The sequence below is a fragment of the Schistocerca serialis genome, chromosome 3 (assembly GCF_023864345.2).
Source record: "Schistocerca serialis cubense isolate TAMUIC-IGC-003099 chromosome 3, iqSchSeri2.2, whole genome shotgun sequence".
Classification (NCBI taxonomy): Eukaryota; Metazoa; Arthropoda; class Insecta; order Orthoptera; family Acrididae; genus Schistocerca; species Schistocerca serialis.
The window spans coordinates 74,794,891-74,812,605 of NC_064640.1; the positions used below are offsets into that span (position 1 = coordinate 74,794,891).

Below are 17,715 nucleotides of genomic sequence, written 5' to 3' on the forward strand. Positions count from 1 at the left end.
AAGAGAGTGAAACATCCCACTGCCTCACAGACTGACAGAATTCTAAGTGACTTACTTCCATCAGCATGACAAGACAACCCAGAGACAGAACGCAAATAGCGTTGGATGTCTGCAGTTATTTGACGACGGTTGCCATCCATTTTGGTATCGGAGGAAGTGACTACCAAATCTGGCCTGTGGAAAGTCTCCAGAGATGTCATGGAAGCGTCCGTAACGGTTACCTTCCTAGTATAATCCGACAGCAGCAAAAGAAAAAATAATTACTCACCATGCAAAGGACTCTCATGATCCATTTAGTAATTAGCCTATGAGTTTGATATCAGTGACGTTCCGCCAGGCCGATGGAAGCAAGGGTGATTCGATAGTTGGAGCGGTAATCAGGTGTCTTTTCGTTGCGGTGAGATCTTTTTTCGCAATTTGAATCTCCCACCTATACAGGGAGAAACGATCATCGTAATAAAATCAGCTACGTTACTCAATTTACAAAGTGATATTTAGTGTGAACCTGATATTTACAACGTCTCAGCGCTGTTACCCCGAGAGATTTCGTATGCGATGAGACATTTGTTTACTTTAAGAGAGTTCAAAAGTGAGGAAGCAATCTGTGACAGAGGTAGAGCACTCCGCCACGAGCTAAAAATGATATTCTAGTCCTGTGATGCAGGATGTAGCAGATATTAAGCAGACAAGAAAAGATATTTTCTTGCTTGATGAGATAAATACTTACAGGGAATACATCAAATGCCATATTATTGTAGGATTTTCACATCAAGTAACGATTCTCTAGCGCCGTGAAAACGCGTGTATGGTCCGATCGCTTCTGTCTTAAAAAATAACTCGTATAAACGGCAGGAATGTACATTTCCCATGAGTAATTCGAGGTGTATAGACAAAACAACATTCCCTTTTTGGATATTTTGAACTGAGCAGTCTATGTAGGGGGTGGAACTGCAGTTAGTCCTAGTCACACCACATTGTGCCATGGCCATTGGTGCGAATGGTCATTAGCAGGGGTGGTGGCAGGGTGGGGGAGGCTATGGGGGCTATCCCCCCGCCCCCATGGAGTATCATATTACACTGGATAAAATAACTTCAGAAATCAGCGAATATATTACTCCGACAGATTCAATCACTTTTTTTGTAATTATGTAATTATTTAACATAATAATAAGAGTGGAAAATAGCTTACTACCTAAACCAATAAATATCATTTAACTTAAAATAGGCGTCTTATTATTTGTTAATACACATTTTTTACCCTGAACTCCAAAACAGTTACCAAAAACTACTTTAAGCAGCACCAAATTTTACCAATTTGTCGGTAGAGGACCCCAACTCTCCTTTTGTTAAGCCACATTCCATTCCCCCAACACCCCCCCCCCCCCCCCCCCGATTAGCCTCCCCCCTTGACCGACTTCTAGAATCGCTCCTGGTCATGAGGGTGTTGGATGACCTGAACTCAAAGCTTAAGGCTGCATGAGTGGCGGTTTCCCAGCTAGCTTCAGGTACACAATACACTTTGTAGATGGCGCTGGACTAGACAGGAGGTGACTGGTCTTGAGACGCCGTGTTCAATTAAGATAAAAAGCACTACATTCGTAAAAAATGTCGTACGACATATTTCCCCTGTTGCCAACAATGCGACTTGCATCTTGTGAGTGGGTATAAGTCTACAATTCCCAAACGACGTTACTACATGAGTCCTTTATGTAGAGGCAGGGAGTCCCAGTCACACATCCTTCCACTATCCTCCACACCTACAAATACCTCATCCGTCCTGTCCTCTGTTATGCCAGCGTTGTTTGGATCTGCGCAACCCCCCCCCCCCCCCTCCCGTTTTTATAAGGCCATCCAAGTCCTTGAACGCTACACACTCCACCTTGCCTACCCTATCCGCATTCCATCCCCCACACGGCTCCTGTACAATCTCGTCCCCTTCCACCACCTGCTCCTTTTCCTCCAACGTATCCGCATCCTTTACACTATCCGCAGGCTTGATCCTCTCCACCCAATGGTGTCCTCCTTCCTCTCCACACTCCACCCATTGCCACGCCTCAATCACTATATCCTCTCCTCTCTCCACATCCACACCCTCCATATCCTTCATTAGGGCAAATTCCAGCACCTCCCCCTCCCAGATAATAAACTTCATCGTAACATCTACCCTTCCTACCAACTGTAGCCTGGTCTTGTTTCCCCCTCACCTCCCCAGGGCCCCTTCTTTCCCTCCCCTCCTACCACCAGAGCGGTTTTTCTTTCTCCCCCCCCCCTGAGTCTCTGCACTCCCTCCTTGGCTGTTTTCCTCTCCCATCCTTCCCTCCCCAGCTCCCTTCAGCATGACCCCCCACCCTGTCTCCCCTTCTCTCCCCACCTCTAGCACTGCCCCTTCCCCCCCTTTCTTCCTTTCTCCCTCTTATCCCTACCCCTGGCAGATCCTCCCAGTTCGTTCTTCGTCATCATTGTGCTATGTCAGTATTGTGTTTGGTGCCATTCTGCAGTGACGTCAGGTGCTGTGGTTTTAATTGTGTGCTGGACTTGTACATAGTTTTGCTGTCTGATTGTTCTGTGCTACGCCACCTATCGCGTCTCTATCTTAATGATTATGCAACTTTTATGCTCCAGCCGTACTTTGGTTTGTGATCTTTTAATCCTTATAGTGTGTGGTTTTTTGTGCAAAATACTTTTTTAGATTTTTATCTCCATTTTTACACTCACACCATTTTATATGCTGTCTTCCATTATCTCCCCCTTTTTTATATCTATGTTACACTGTATTTTCTCCATTCTATTGTTCCAAATGTCTTCCTGTTACATACTTAATGTCTCTCGGCTGAAGAGCAGTGCCTATGCTGCTCGCAGCCTTCCCAGATGGGGAAATGAAATACAATAAAGAAAAAAAAAACAGCCACATTGGAGCAGTGCGTCACTGTTCTAATGCTATTACACATACTTACGTTCCTCCCAGCAGCTATTCAGTTGTAGACTGGCAGATAGCTACTCCCCTGTTCTTCAGTGATAGATAGATGTGCTGTTATTATTACCCATCCTTCCTGTACAGAGCCATTCGCTAGACTGGATGGAGCAACTCTTCAGTGCTAGAAATACCGAAATAATTTCAGTACAGACCTGCAAACTGCTCCTGCTCTGCACAGATGTGCAGACACGAAAACAACTCGTAAACTGTCCAAATAAGTCATAGCGCAGCCTACAGACCTGCTCGCAAAATAATGCAACAGACACGCAAACAACATACACTGCCCCCTGTCCACTAGACCGCACAGGAGTCTACCGACAGCCTCGCGAAGTGACGCAGCCGTCAGCTGTCAAACCACACACAGGCGCCCATTCAGGTCATGCACACATGAGGTGGCGGCATCCCTTTCATGTCAACACCTGAGAAATTCCTCTCGAAATATGTGATCACCTAGACGCCATTGATGATGTGTCCGGACGGGAGCAAAGACCTATTTACAAAGGTCAGACGCTCCAATGTGGGCTGCTCCAGCGTGTGTTCACCACTAGCCCCCCCCCCCTACCTGCGGTTAGGTGAAGAGCTAATAGCCGGGTGACGCTGCAGAAATCCATTCCAGAATAGCACAAACTACTTTCTCCCTAGCGATTCTAACGGACCATACGTGAAGTGTGGCTGACGCATCGCCGCATGTTGCTGCATACCATTGCAAATGCATCTAGCAACATTCTAAATGTTACACTGAAGCCACATAGCTATCTGAAATAATAACCAAGTCGAACTCTAGTGCCCCAGAAAAGTGGCGCTTTTGTGGGAGTTTTCGTGATGTCTCAGCTTGTATGCACGGAAATTCTTTCCCTATCAGAACCTGTTTACGAAAGTAGCGAAGAATAACTTCGAATGCACTCTTCCTAGTGATCCACTCACGTGCTACCCTTCCTGCTTTCAACACATACAAACGTTCCCGCCGCTATATAGATACTCCCATAACCCAGCACAAAGGATGTCTTGTGAATAATTCGAGCATCATGATTGGTTCTTATCGAATTTACCCGCTGAATTACTGATGCCACCGGTATTGAAGCACCATCTGCTTTTTCTTTCTTTCTGTAGTCGAGACTTTCAGATGTAAAACCTATTATACACAGATCGCCATATTGCACCGACAATTAAACCCTGCAAAATGCCCCTACATATCGTTAAATACGACCTTTAGCTAGGTAGGGCGTGCTGTCAACCACTGACTAACTAGAAACCTGTCATGTCTGTGAGGACATTTTCTCGGAAACTCAAAAAAATAGAGAAAACTGATATTTCCACTCATGAATACCGATGTCAGTGATGTAGCAGATTCCAAATCGTCCCTATAATTTACAAGGTCAACTAAGGTGTTTCTCATGTCTAGAGAACTGGTAAATGTGTCTTCCACATGCCAGATACACACGCCACAATCGATCTTCTCTCAACTAAATAAAGGTGCTGATTTTCTCTCAGTATTATTTTGTATCGTAGGTAATCAGTTATTGACGAAGTATTATACTTTGTAGTATGGGGTGCGTGATAGGTTCGCCTTGAGCATCAGACTTACAAAGTATGTGTTTGTGTTCCGACATGTGCAAAGGAAATGACTATGTTCATTCATAAGGAAGGTACAGATTTGACGTGTAGTACTGTGATAGCAAAGGGAAGAGAATGTCAAGTCATAAGAATGGTACTGATATTTCTATATCCTGAGCCATAGCCATCAACAGTGTGTGTCTATGTGCATTCATAAGGAAGGTAGAGATTTGACGTGTAGTACTGTGATAGCAAAGGGAAGAGAATGTCAAGTCATAAGAATGGTACTGATATTTCTATATCCTGAGTCATAGCCATCAACAGTGTGTGTTTCCATTATTCGCTCATTGTTGAATGTCGTTCAGCTGAGACCGCGATCGTTAACATTTCTTTGGATGATTGATTCTATCTGTGCAGGCTCGGTTTGCAGCGCCGGTGACCTGTGCGGGATGATTCACGTTTCCCTTTAACGGTAGGAGCTCTAAGAATGGAGAGGCCTGGTAGAGAGTAGGAATGTAGATGAATTAACGTGTTGTCTTCTACGCTACCAAACAGTGAACTAATACTTAGTATGTGTTGGATAGCTTTCGTGATCACGTGACAATTTGAGATTGAATATGGAGGTGCGCTTGCGCTTGACTGTTATTCCCTCCCATGTAAATTGTTCGGTTGACTGCTACTGCACATTTTACACCTTTATTTAGTTCAGGGAAGATCGATTGTGGCGTGTGCATCTAGCATGTGGAAGACACGTTCACCAGATCTCTAGACATGAGAAACACCTTAGTTGACATGGAGAATTATAGGGATGATTTGGAATCTGCTACATCACTGACATTGGTATTCACAAGTGGAAATATAAGTTATCTCTATATATCTATTTTTTTTAATTTCCGACTAAATGTCTTTGCAGACGTGACAGGTTTCTAGTTAGTCAGTGATTTGCAGCACACCTCACCTAGCTACCACATTATTACGAAAATTAAAGTGATAACCGAATATTGAATGTTATTGGAGATCATTGTTTCAGTTGTGGAACTGAACATTTCTGTGAAATAATAGCAGATGAATTAATGCTCGCTTTCAGTCAGCTGCTAAAATCGCACTGACAAAAAATTGGCTCTGAGCACTATGGGACTTAACTTCTTTGGTCATCAGTCCCCTAGAACTTAGAACTAGTTAAACCTAACTAATCTAAGGACATCACACACATCCATGCCCGAGGCAGGATTCGAACCTGCGACCGTAGCGGTCGCGCGGTTCCAGACTGTAGCGCCTAGAGCCGCTCGGCCACTTCGGCCGGCCTCGCACTGACATTTAGACATATTTTGAACGGATCAAATTAAACAGATTTACGATGAGGACTATGATAACAGACTATAATTGTCAACCTCGTTTATAATTAACAAAAATAAATTAAATCTAGCTACACTGTAGCCTTTTACGAGTAAATCAAGCAAATAAACTAGTAGACATGTTACATCTGATAATATGAACAGAAAGAGAAAGGAAACATAAGGTGTAGTGGTGGTAAGAGGTGGGTATTATTCGAACTGATTTCTGTTTGGATAATTATTTGAAGAAGTAGAGCATTCAAACAAATTTATTCGTCAATAAATTATCTGTAAATTAAATAACGAATAACATAGGCGTATTTTCCTTGTTTGCTTCTTGTAAAGAATTAGAATGTGTTCCTTTGTCTCAGTGCAGTTCCTGTTTGATAAATAACTTGTGAATGGTTTGCCTAGAAACGTGCCTTTGTGGCTCAGTGGCTTAAATTCCAGACTAAAAAACTTCTTTCACCTAAGACAGTGACAATAATGTCAAGTCAAGTTGCACCATACTTTGGAGTGCGTGTTTAAATGTAGATCTTCCTCTAACTGGCTTGATAAGTCTGTTCACAGGTGAGAGGAAGTCAGGGACACACCACGATGCGTAGTAAACCGCTGCAGTGCTCAAACTATTCTCCTGTTGAGCAAAGCTTTACCTAATGTATAGGTTAGCAAATGAAATATAGTAGTAGTTGTAGGCAGACGGCCTCAGCACTTTGGGCTATGATGCTCTAGGCAGTCGTAATTCTGAGCAGCCAATTTAGTCAGATAGCTGACAGTCAGTCATGACCAATCAACCGAAGGAGATAGACGTAGGATACGTTATGCGTTTTGTCTCATAACAAACGTACTTTACTATAATTATAAAATTATTTTTCCATCGTTTTGCATGCTTTATGGGCTGCGGATTATAGATTCATTCATGTAGATACTGGAGCATACGGAAAATTTAGTGACTCATCTATTTTCATACAATCAGTTTTACATGATAATATCGTTATTAAAAATTTATGAATATCAGAGAAAAGCTCCATATCAAACAAACGAGTACCGATGATGTGCGTAATTGTTGGAGATGGGGCATTTGGTATATTTGAAAATTTAATGCGTCTTTATGAAGGAAGAAGTTTAACAAACTATGAAAGAGCATTTAACGACCGACTGTCTCGGACCAGGCGATTTGTACAGAGTGGGGCAAATAAAAGTGGCCCGGACGAGTGGATACGATTGGACGTGCATGCATGCATACAACCACATACCGCTGAAGTGTCTTCTTTACAGCAGAGACAATAGCTTGAACTTAACACTCGTACAGTTCAACAAGGTCAAAGTATGTAGATACTGTTTTTGGTGTAATTTACTGTAATAAACTATTATGAACCCCAAGTATTTATGTACAGCAGTATCAGTAGATACATCAAATAATAAGCTAAATGATTGATCTTTGCAATTGTGTGTTAGAACGTCAGTGAAATGCGGTGCTAATACCTTTTTTTATAACTGAGGTGCACTTATTTCGGTGCAGCTGAACTTTTTCGATATCTTTTCCATGACTGTGATAAATTACCTCTCCCAAATGGTCGGCTATATGCATATTAGTATGCATGTCTGTGAATAATGCAAGTCTTGCTTCTTCCTTTTTTCCAGTGGGCTCTGACTTAAAAAGCACTTTTGGGCTGCAAAGTTACAATCTGCAACAATTTACCTCGCCAAAGAGTGGTCAAAGATGTAAAACCAATCAATGAATGATTAATTAATTAAAAAAAAAGGTTGCTTAGCTTTTTAGTTTGTAGATGCTTCTTTGACATCCCACGAGACTTCAAATCTCCATAGTGACTCCTTAAAGCTGTACCAAAAAATTTGCACTTCGCTACCTGACCCTTAGTACTTTCAATAACTTGAAGCCAAATATTTTAAATGTGGGTCTCGAAGCCAAGAATCCTGAAACTTTTGCGTACATTGTGGTTTTGGCATAGTTATTGAAGTCGTGAAATAGGTATATACACTGAGGAACACAATTGAAGGACTCGGAGAGATATAGTCATAAGCCACAACTTTCACGAAATTGAGTTTTTCATGTTGCGGCATTCTTAACAATGTCTTCTTCACAATGTGTTGAAAAAGTTCCGTGTTACTGCAACAGATGGCAAACTACGACGATGTGCACTTCTATGCTGTGCCATCTGGTGGTAGTTTCAGAAGATACATAGTCACAAGCCACGGCAAGATGGCAGGTGGGTCAGGAACGTCTGAAGCATCTTCGGGTCTTCAACGCATATTTGACACATACAGTAGTGGAAGTGAAGAGCTTTACCCTTGGATCCTAACAGTGATGAATCTTGGCATCCATCGACCAGCAGTTCCAGCTCAGATGATGATTCGCTAAGCATATAAAACGGTTTATTCCTGGTGATTAATTTTCTATGGCTTGTGACTTTGTTTCTCTCAACATTGCCTACCCGTTTGACAGCCATCCTGTGTGTTAATGATGAAACTTGATGGGCACGTTTATATTACTACTTAATGGTGCAATAATGTAGTTTCAAAGGCAAAAGATGTGTAAAAAATATTTTCTCATTAATGTGACTTTAGCGAAATTTAATGTTTTGTGTGGCTTATGACTATATCTCACGCAAACTCTTAGACTACTTTGCTCTTCATATTATAGCTTGAAATAAGTAGAATACATGAAGAATCACCCGAAAAACCAAAGCCTTCACGGAAAAGAAAGCGAAATATTGATCAGTGGAAGAAAAATAAAGCAGGAAGTCGACGAAATATTGGTCAGCAGTATAATTCTTTAAAAACCCACAAGGCTGTTCAGGCTGCTACTATAGGAAGTCCCTGTACTAGTTTAAATAAATGCTTCACAAAACTGCTTGGAGGGGAAGAAAACATTTTTCATTCAATTTGGGACATAGGAAACATTAATGCCCAGAATACTTACCTAATGAGCTGTATGAAAATGGAACCGAAAAAGTGCAGCTTTGTTCACAATTTAAATGCAAATGGTTTAATATTTTGTATCTTTATTTCATTTTGTTATATTTGTCATAATTTCTTTCAAAGCTATCCAAAAAAGACTTCCAAGAAAATACCATCCAGGAATGTTACATTTTCTTACAATGTGAGGGTATGCAGAACAGAAGTCATGATCTGCAAGGAAGCTTTCCTACGGGTTCATGGCTTACAGATACATGCACGAAGAGTGAGGAATTTGCAACATCAAATAAGGCACGGATTTGCAGAGCCAAAAGAAGATGGAAGAAGTTTGTATGTTACTCTGTGCTGTAAGTTAGGGATGTACGCAAACTGAGTACTAAACAAATATTTCTATTAGGAAGAGGATATAAGCTCATCTTTTTTTTCTTTCACTAAAACATGGAAACTACCCACATAAATTGCAAGACGAAGATGTACAAAGTGTTAGAGAATTTCTCAACGTCATACCGAAGTATAACAGTCATTACAGTAGCCAGCAGAACCCAAATAAAGTGTATTTGGATTGTGATCTCACAATTGCTTCCTTATTTCGAGAAAAATACTCAGAATACTGCAAGGAAAAGCAGATTCCTGCAGTATCTGAAAGTAAATTCAGAGAAATTTTCGTATCTGAATTTAACATAGGCTTCAAACTACCAAAAAGTGACACCTGTTCAAAATGTGATGGATTTCTAATTGCAATAAATAACCCAGAATTATGTGCAGAAGAAGTCACAAAAAAGGAACAACAATATGAACTGCATCTCAAAAAGGTTGACTAAGAACAAAATATGATTGCGTCTTTAACTGCTCTGGCTAAAGAAAATTCGAAAGAGCATCATGTGATAGCAATGTACATGCAGCAAACGTTCCCCACACCTAAAGTAACAGCTGGTCCAGCATTTTACAAGAGGAAAACGACTGTGGATCAAATAAGGGTTATATGTTTCTGTGGACCGAGAAAGATGGAGGAAGGGGTTCAGATGAGGTTGGGAGCTGCTTATTGAAGTACTTGGAGATAACTAATCCTCAGACAAAACATCTCCACATAATCACAGACAACTGCAAGGGTCAGGCAAAAAATCGAACTATTATTGGTTGAGAAAGGTCCCTTGTTGCTACCAAAAGATTTGATTCTGTCCAGCATATTCCCTGTGGTAGGTCACACCATGCTACCATGCGATCGTGATTTTGGTCGCATTGAACGGTATGCAAGAACGAGACGTCCAACAGTGTACACTCCAGATGAATGGCCAGAAGTAATAAAATCTGCGAGTCCAAAACATTTCATTGTAACTAAAATGGAAAGAGAAGACTTAAGAAGTATGGAAAGCTTGAAGACATTGATCTCAAAACATACAGAATCCACGTCTGGAGATCCCCACCATTTCAGTGAAGTTTGAGTCTGAAGATCCCTTCTAGCTAAGTGTAAAGCATTCTTATTCAGACATAGGTTCAGTGGATATTCGTGTCAAAAAGAAAGGAAGGCTAGTTGAACCAAATCCATATCAGCTGCCAATAAAGTACAGAAAGCCATTACCAATTAACCAGAAAAAAATTGGAGTACCGTCTCTTATGCCATACAGCAAATCAAGATTTCTTTCGGTCATGTACTGGAAATAACGTGTACAATGATGAGGTAGACGAACTTCCTTGATGTAACTGTATCAATGAAAAAGTAATTTATGCATCTCAGATACCTGATATGTGTATATTAATGTGTAAAAGTTATATATTCTGCTTGCTGTGTAAGAGTAGTTAAAATAAATCCTTACAAATTCATACTTTATGCTTTAAACAATTTTTTGGGAGATATAGTCATAAGCCACCGTAGACTACATCTTAATTATAATCGTTCTAAAATTAATATCTTATAGCATGCAGAGAGTTGACTATTTAACAACATGCTTCGCAAGTATTAAGCAAGTATTTGCAGTAGAAATAAGGTTTCTAGTTTGTATTAAATATTTTCAGACCTCCATGGAACTTAAAACACGCTGTATCTCAAAACTAGTTCGATGTGGCTTATGACTATATCTCTCCGACCCCTTCAATTGTATAGTGCACATCACGGTCGACGACAAGCGAGCTACTGTCTCTGCTCATCTGACGTGACGCATCCATTGTGGGCCAACAAGCGCTCAGTGTTTATTCCCAATGACAATGAAATAAGTGAGCACCCATAGCTTCAAACCGGTTAGTGCACTCCCTGCACTTGCGCAAGCCGCGTTCGCTCGTGAAATAAACTACAACTAGGTGCTGCTAATTACTGTTCTTTCTACAGGGAAACCCTGCATGTAGTCTACGGAGTGTGAGGGTTCGTTTGATGTCACACTGTAATGATCAATGTTGTCTCCACAGCACAAGTTAAGTACTTCTGAAATCAAATAAAGCAGAAATAACATATTTCGAAACATATAAATAGCTTAGTGGTTGAGAGATCGCATTTTCAGTGACTGACACAGAATTCTAATAAACCACTATGAAATCCACCAGCCACTAGAAGCAATATTTCGCCACTAAAAGGAAGGTAGAAACCACCAGTTTTAGTGGAAAATCCAATACGCTGGCAACACTGGTCCTCACTGGCAGTCTCCTATTCCTCTGCACAATCTGAACGGATCCTACAACGCACCATTTCTTGTACACATCTTGAATAGCGTTGTCATGGGGAGTTTCCCACCAGGATACTTCACTTTAACTATTTCTTTACATTTCTTGATGCAGCCTGTTTTTGTATAACACTCCATAACATAATTTTTCTGTTCTAATGCAGAGTGCCTCATTCGTGTAACAACTCAACGACACCAGGTTCTCACAACAATTGACACAAGAACACACACCTACACTCAACTTTCTGATAAAATGCGGTAGCCAACTGTCGAGACATTGTTGCTACTTCATAAGCAACTCGACTAGAGATGATTAACCGGTATGTGAGGCATACCGTTTTTATGTGGGATACCCTATACTTTAAACGCATTTTCATTAACTTACTAAAAATATTTCATTTGATGCTAATTTCTAATAATATAAATATCAAATTAAAAAGGTTATAGAATTTTAATTTGTTCTTTGTTGAGCATCTTTTAAATATTAAGTTATAAAAATTAGATTTTTCAGGTTTTGACAGTGCCACACAAGGGTCCTAAACGGTTGTTATCTCCTGTTACAGGCAATTCAATGAGTGCAGCTAAAGTTTTAAAAACTAAAATCCATGTTTTATATCACCTCAAATTCTTTTAGACTGTAAAATGGTTCTCTGCCAGTCAGCTATGCAGTTTTATTTGAGAAAACTTTCAATAACATTGATAGCAAAGAGACTGGTTGTTCATTAAAAAATTCATTAAAAAATTTGTGTTAACTCCCAGTTCTTGTTATTAATTGCATGAGATGTCAACAGTTGTGACGGTTCTGGTTTTTTTCTGATTAGTAGCTCTGTAGGATTTGTTAGCCATCCATTCTGAATACTGAGACAGCATTTCATATATTCAGAAAGTCAGGAAAACATGATATTTTAAAAAATTATTCAAAACTGGAACTTCATGATCTACATATCTAATTAATTGTTCTTTTAGCAATGTAATTTGATATTCAGTACCAGATAATAATTATGAACTTAAAGCATATCACTATATTTTTTAAGGTCAAGAGGTGTAATAATATCCCAGTAAAATACAGGCTCTGCTGACAACTGAGCAGCAAGCAGAATCCTCATTGATATGTCTGCATCTTCAACGTTGTTTCAACAGTCTATGGTGAAAATTTAATGATTAATTATCCTGGATTAATCAGAATTTTATGTATTGAGATGGACGAATTTATATTTTCTCACAGCGTCCATTGCAGCTTTACACATATTCCAAGCGCCTTCTATGTAGCTGGCGTACTTTAATGACTTTGTTAACATTCTGCAGTTGAAGTGACAATGGAAGTATTAATGATCCTGGATGAAACAGAATTTTGTGTGGCAATGTAGACGAATTTATCTTTTCTCACAACTTCCAATTGAAATTTACACATATTCCAAGTGCCTTCTATCTTTTTAGCATGTAGACATACAGATTTATGAACCTTTTTACTTCTACAGAAAATTATAGACTACCTTTTCCTGCTCCATCTTTAATTATGAATACTTTTATATTATTAGTAGAACAGAGCAGGTTTTCTATAATTTGTGCCAGTTCATCTGAATATCAGTATTTTTTTTAATTGTCAGTTTTACTGTATGAGCTAGTTTTATTTAGTGATGAACAAGAAATGTTGACTCATTAATTTTTCTTAATCATCAAAACCATTTTTAAATCCAACACTTGCAATTAAACACTTTCATGCAAAATGTGACGTTAAACTCTAATCTTCCTTCTTGCTTTTCACATACAAAAATTAGTTTGGTTATAATAATGTATTATCCTCCTCCTGCTGAATTATTACCAACGCAAAACTACATAAGTTTGATCAGCTAATTATGCTACTCATGGGATATTTCAAAATTTATATTTTTGAGTTACTTTAAATCATTTCAGTTAATTTGTATTTCAGGTCGCAATATGTAATGGAGCTTCACATGCGTAATGGGGTACCCATGCTCCTGGTTGGCCATTCTGGAACAGGAAAGAGTTTATATTATCAAAATCTGCTAAATAGATTATCGCAAGACAAGTACACCCCAGCATCTGTTATATTTACGTCACAAATAACAGCAAATGATGTGCAGGTATGAAAATCTTAAGTAAACTCTTAGTAATTAGTATTTATTCACATTTTCTGCAGCAGCATGAAGTGATAAGTTCCCATCACAATATGAATGGAAACAAATATCTTTAAGATAAGTACTTAAATTGATAAGGAAACCCTTTCTGATGTTGTACTGCATTTTCTGCAGCAACAAGAACTGATAAGTTCTCATCACGATATGAATGAAAACAAATATTAAAATCACTACTTAAATTGGTCAGGAATACTTTTCTGACATTCTATTGTAATGTATTTATGATTACTGAAAGACCTGAGAAAGGGATAATGAAAAACGATACAACCAAAAATAGCACTAGCAAATTACAAGGCAGTAACAGTATTACCAAAACCTACAGAATAAAATCAAACAACAGAATCTATCAGTGCTAAACGATATGTCGAGGACAGTAGTTTTTTTCTTTGATTTAACAAAAGCATTGATTGTGTGACCCATAAAATACTCTTGCATAAGTTCTCTTCATATCTGGAGAGTGTTAAGAAGAAAGTTATCCTTCAATGTCAGCAAACAGGGAGGGGTTTGAATATGACTGGGGCCATGTAAAGTGGTAGATGCCATACAGTTCTGTACTTGGCCTGTTGCTGTTGATAACCTGGCACTAAACTTGATAAATGGCTCAAAAATTTTCTCTTTACTAATGACACAAATAATACTGTAAAAGAATTGGACAGTAACATAAATGATGTAGCTAATAGGACAGTTGCTGATATCAGCACATGGGATACAGAGAACGGATTAATGCTAAACTTCAACAAAATGCAATGCATGTATTTTCTGAGATTTAACTCCTGTAAAAGTGAAATATTCTTGGAGCAAAGTGGTCTAACAGGCATTTAAGTCGCCCATGTTAATTTCTTAGAGCTGATGTTAGGTGGAATGGTTTCTATGAACTATCACATTCAAAATCGAGTGCAACCTGAATGCTGATATCTTCACTATAAGAACGACCTCCACTATCTCTGACGCTGAAGCACAAAGGTTTGTTTCCTTCGCTTACTATTTCTCAGTTATCTCATATAGTTTCACATTTTGGGACAAGAATGTCCACTGACCAAGAATATCCTTAACTCAACAAAGGGTGGTCAGACTGACCTGCGGTGCCATTTTTTTAACTTCCTGTAAGCTGTTGCTCGGGCATCTCGGAATTTTAACTCTGACATCACAGCGCATATATTCCATCATGGGATTTGTTATTGACTACATTGTCTCCTTCAGATGAAACTACAACGTTAATTTAGTGAACACCACACAGATATGTGATATGCACTTGGATAGCGTTTCCAGTATAACTGATAAATTGACTTACAAACCCCAAGTATTCAATCCAAGGTAAAAGATTTCCTCGTAATACACTCCTTTTATTCTGTAAAGGCGTTCCTCGTAGTAGTTGAGAAATTTCCACTGTAATGTGATGTGTTATTTATTCATATACGCCTCACCATTTATTTTTTCTTAATTCTTTAATTCTTTTGTTTATAAATTTTAAATGAGAGTTTTGTAAACTGTGTACTGACTTTTACTATGACCAAGTACCTCTGGGTCAAATGGCACCATGGAATGTGATAGATAAATAAAAATAAAATGAAAAGTGGGTATTATTGCAAGACATAAAATTTCCAAACCGCTATAAAAGCATGTTGTTCATACACGTATGTAGCAGGATTGTTTACAGACACAAGTTGTAAAGAGCCGAAAAACAGTGAATTAGGCTTCAAATGTTTCTAATGTAAGATACTTGAATCAGAACCTGCCAGAAATACGAAATCTCAATGAAATTCTGTGATGCAAAACAGTTATTAGAAACATTTGTAAAATAATTCACTGTTTCTCGGCTCTTTCCAACTTTACAATCCTGCTACATATGTGTATGAACAATCATGATTTTCTAGCTGTTTGGAAATTTTAGACAGGAAGCTGAGTATAGTGATGCGTACAATGAGGCAGATATAAATTCTAATTAGATATTTGAAATCCGTCTTTACAATTACTAAAAAATGTGTAGGCCTTCTCCAGGCGGGAGTTGGAATTGATACTGTTCAAAAATCATGAGAGTGCGTCTGATCACGGCTTAACAAAATATAGTATTGTTTGCCACTTATGATAGGAATCAACCTATGGCGGCAAACATTTTTGATGCCTCTTCTCGAGCCAGAAAAAACCCAACGTGCCGTAGTAGCTATAGATGCATCGCCTTAACAAGCCGTGTAGAAAGTAACTTGAGCTAATGGTTAACTGTCGCATGGTCTGGACACTGGAGACCAAGCAGTCCCTTACCCACTGTCAGATGTGGGTTCAGAGGTATCGATGGAGGCGGCGATACAGCGGGCTTTCGTAAGTCGAAAGCTTTACTCAGGGATATTTTTGGATGTATATGTGGTGTACAACGCTACCAGGAGGCACAATATCCTAAGATAGCCCCATCAGTGGGTCTTCGGCCTCCATTTTCCCATATTCATTTGGTACTCCTTATTATGACCTTTTCTTTTCTTTTCCTTTTTTTTTTAAAAAAAAAAAAAGGAGTGGGTTAGTGAAGTGGTGATCGCTGGTTATCAGAACGATAATTGTATGCCTCGCAAAAATGTGTAAGGTATTACCATCTTTTACTATCCATGAAAAGTATTGTGTCCACAATGAGGGATCCCCTACAATTCCCCTCATTTATGAACGATTTTTCTATCTTTTGTTCCTCCTCCAACCCTGCAAAAGCAATTCGTCCATTATAATTCACAGTTAACAGGTTGAGGGAGTGGGCTACAAGGAGAGATTCTAAATATTCTACTGATAGGTTTGTGTGTATTGATTTTAACCATTTTCACCCTACTTTCAATTTAGTTGGTTTCCAAATGAGAGACATTATTCTACACTTTAAAGCTGCAGTCAACTTTATTCAGAACTGCTGTGGTTACTGTACCTAAGGAAACTGAAGGCAAGAATCCTCAAGGCGCTTAAAACCTAAACCGCAGATCTGGGGAAGCAGACAGGGATTTCGTGAGGTCCTGACAGTAGTGGGTGTGTGGACATTCAAGTTTAGTCTGCATTGTAGCCCAACTCCTTGCCCTCTGTATTCCTCCCTACCCTATGACATCATAGATGATGTTTCGCATTCGTACAGATTTCTTCCATTCTCCACACCCCTGGCACAGGCTGTAGGGAAATTCAGAATATTGCCAGAAATCCAAAACTGCCCAGTAGTGCCCACTCCTATGACAGCACTTTGGAAGTAGCGCAGTTAACTTAAGTGTAAAATAGCAAGAAACTCATAAAATCTAAGGCGATGCACTGTCCTACTGTAGAGAAATTTTTAAAATGTGGAACAGAAGTGCAGCCTGGTGATGCCATGATCCGATATAGAGGACTTGGGAATAAGGGTGCAGCCATATGATGTCACAACAAAAAATGGAGTGCTTTTGAAATAACAATGCACCTTTATGATGTCACAAATCAAGATGGAGGACGTTGGAATACAGGCACAGCGCTATGATGCCACAATCCAAGATGGATGATCTGGGAATATGGGTGCAGGCCTACGACTTCAAAATCCATTGTGATTGACCTGAGGCATATAGCAACAGTTTGCAAGGTGACCATTTCACCTGTGCTAAGCGCTGTGACCTATGAAAGTTGGGCACACAATTTGAAAATTTTTTTTGAAATTTTATTCCAGCTGCTGTCAGGCTGCAGAACTCGCTTGGCCCAATGTGCCACTGGGCAATGCTATTGAAATTACATCAAAAAACTGGCCAGGCGGTTTGGTGACACCACCCACAGGCAACGTACATAGAACAGCTAACACTGCAACACATTGTCACCAAGGGTGAGCTAATATCTTGTAATGCAGAGCAATTTCATGCAGACAAAACCTCACATGTTGCCAATATGGCTGTGCCTAACAACCCGTGCTCGATGCAGAGCCCTGGACAAGCCTGGAATAGCTGATGGGGCAAGTAATGTGGAGCAAATCCACTCGTCCCCCATTAAGACTACATCAGAAGCGGTGTGTGTGTGTGTGTGTGTGTTTGTGTGTGTGTGTGTGTGTGTGTGTGTGTAATTGTGCGTGTGTGTTGGTGCTTATGGGCGCTCAACACCGAGTTTATCAGCGCCCTGACACACATTAAAAG

General features: G+C 39.5%; 1 protein-coding gene across 1 annotated transcript in view; it reads left to right on the forward strand.

Annotated features, from left to right (window-relative positions):
* The window catches only part of LOC126470685 (dynein axonemal heavy chain 7-like), a 762,325-nt gene that overhangs the window by 68,748 nt on the left and 675,862 nt on the right, over positions 1–17,715 (forward strand). The window contains exon 3 of the mRNA XM_050098686.1: positions 13,384–13,558. Within this exon, the coding sequence (XP_049954643.1) occupies positions 13,384–13,558 (175 nt within the window). The remainder of the gene's footprint in view (positions 1–13,383; positions 13,559–17,715) is intronic.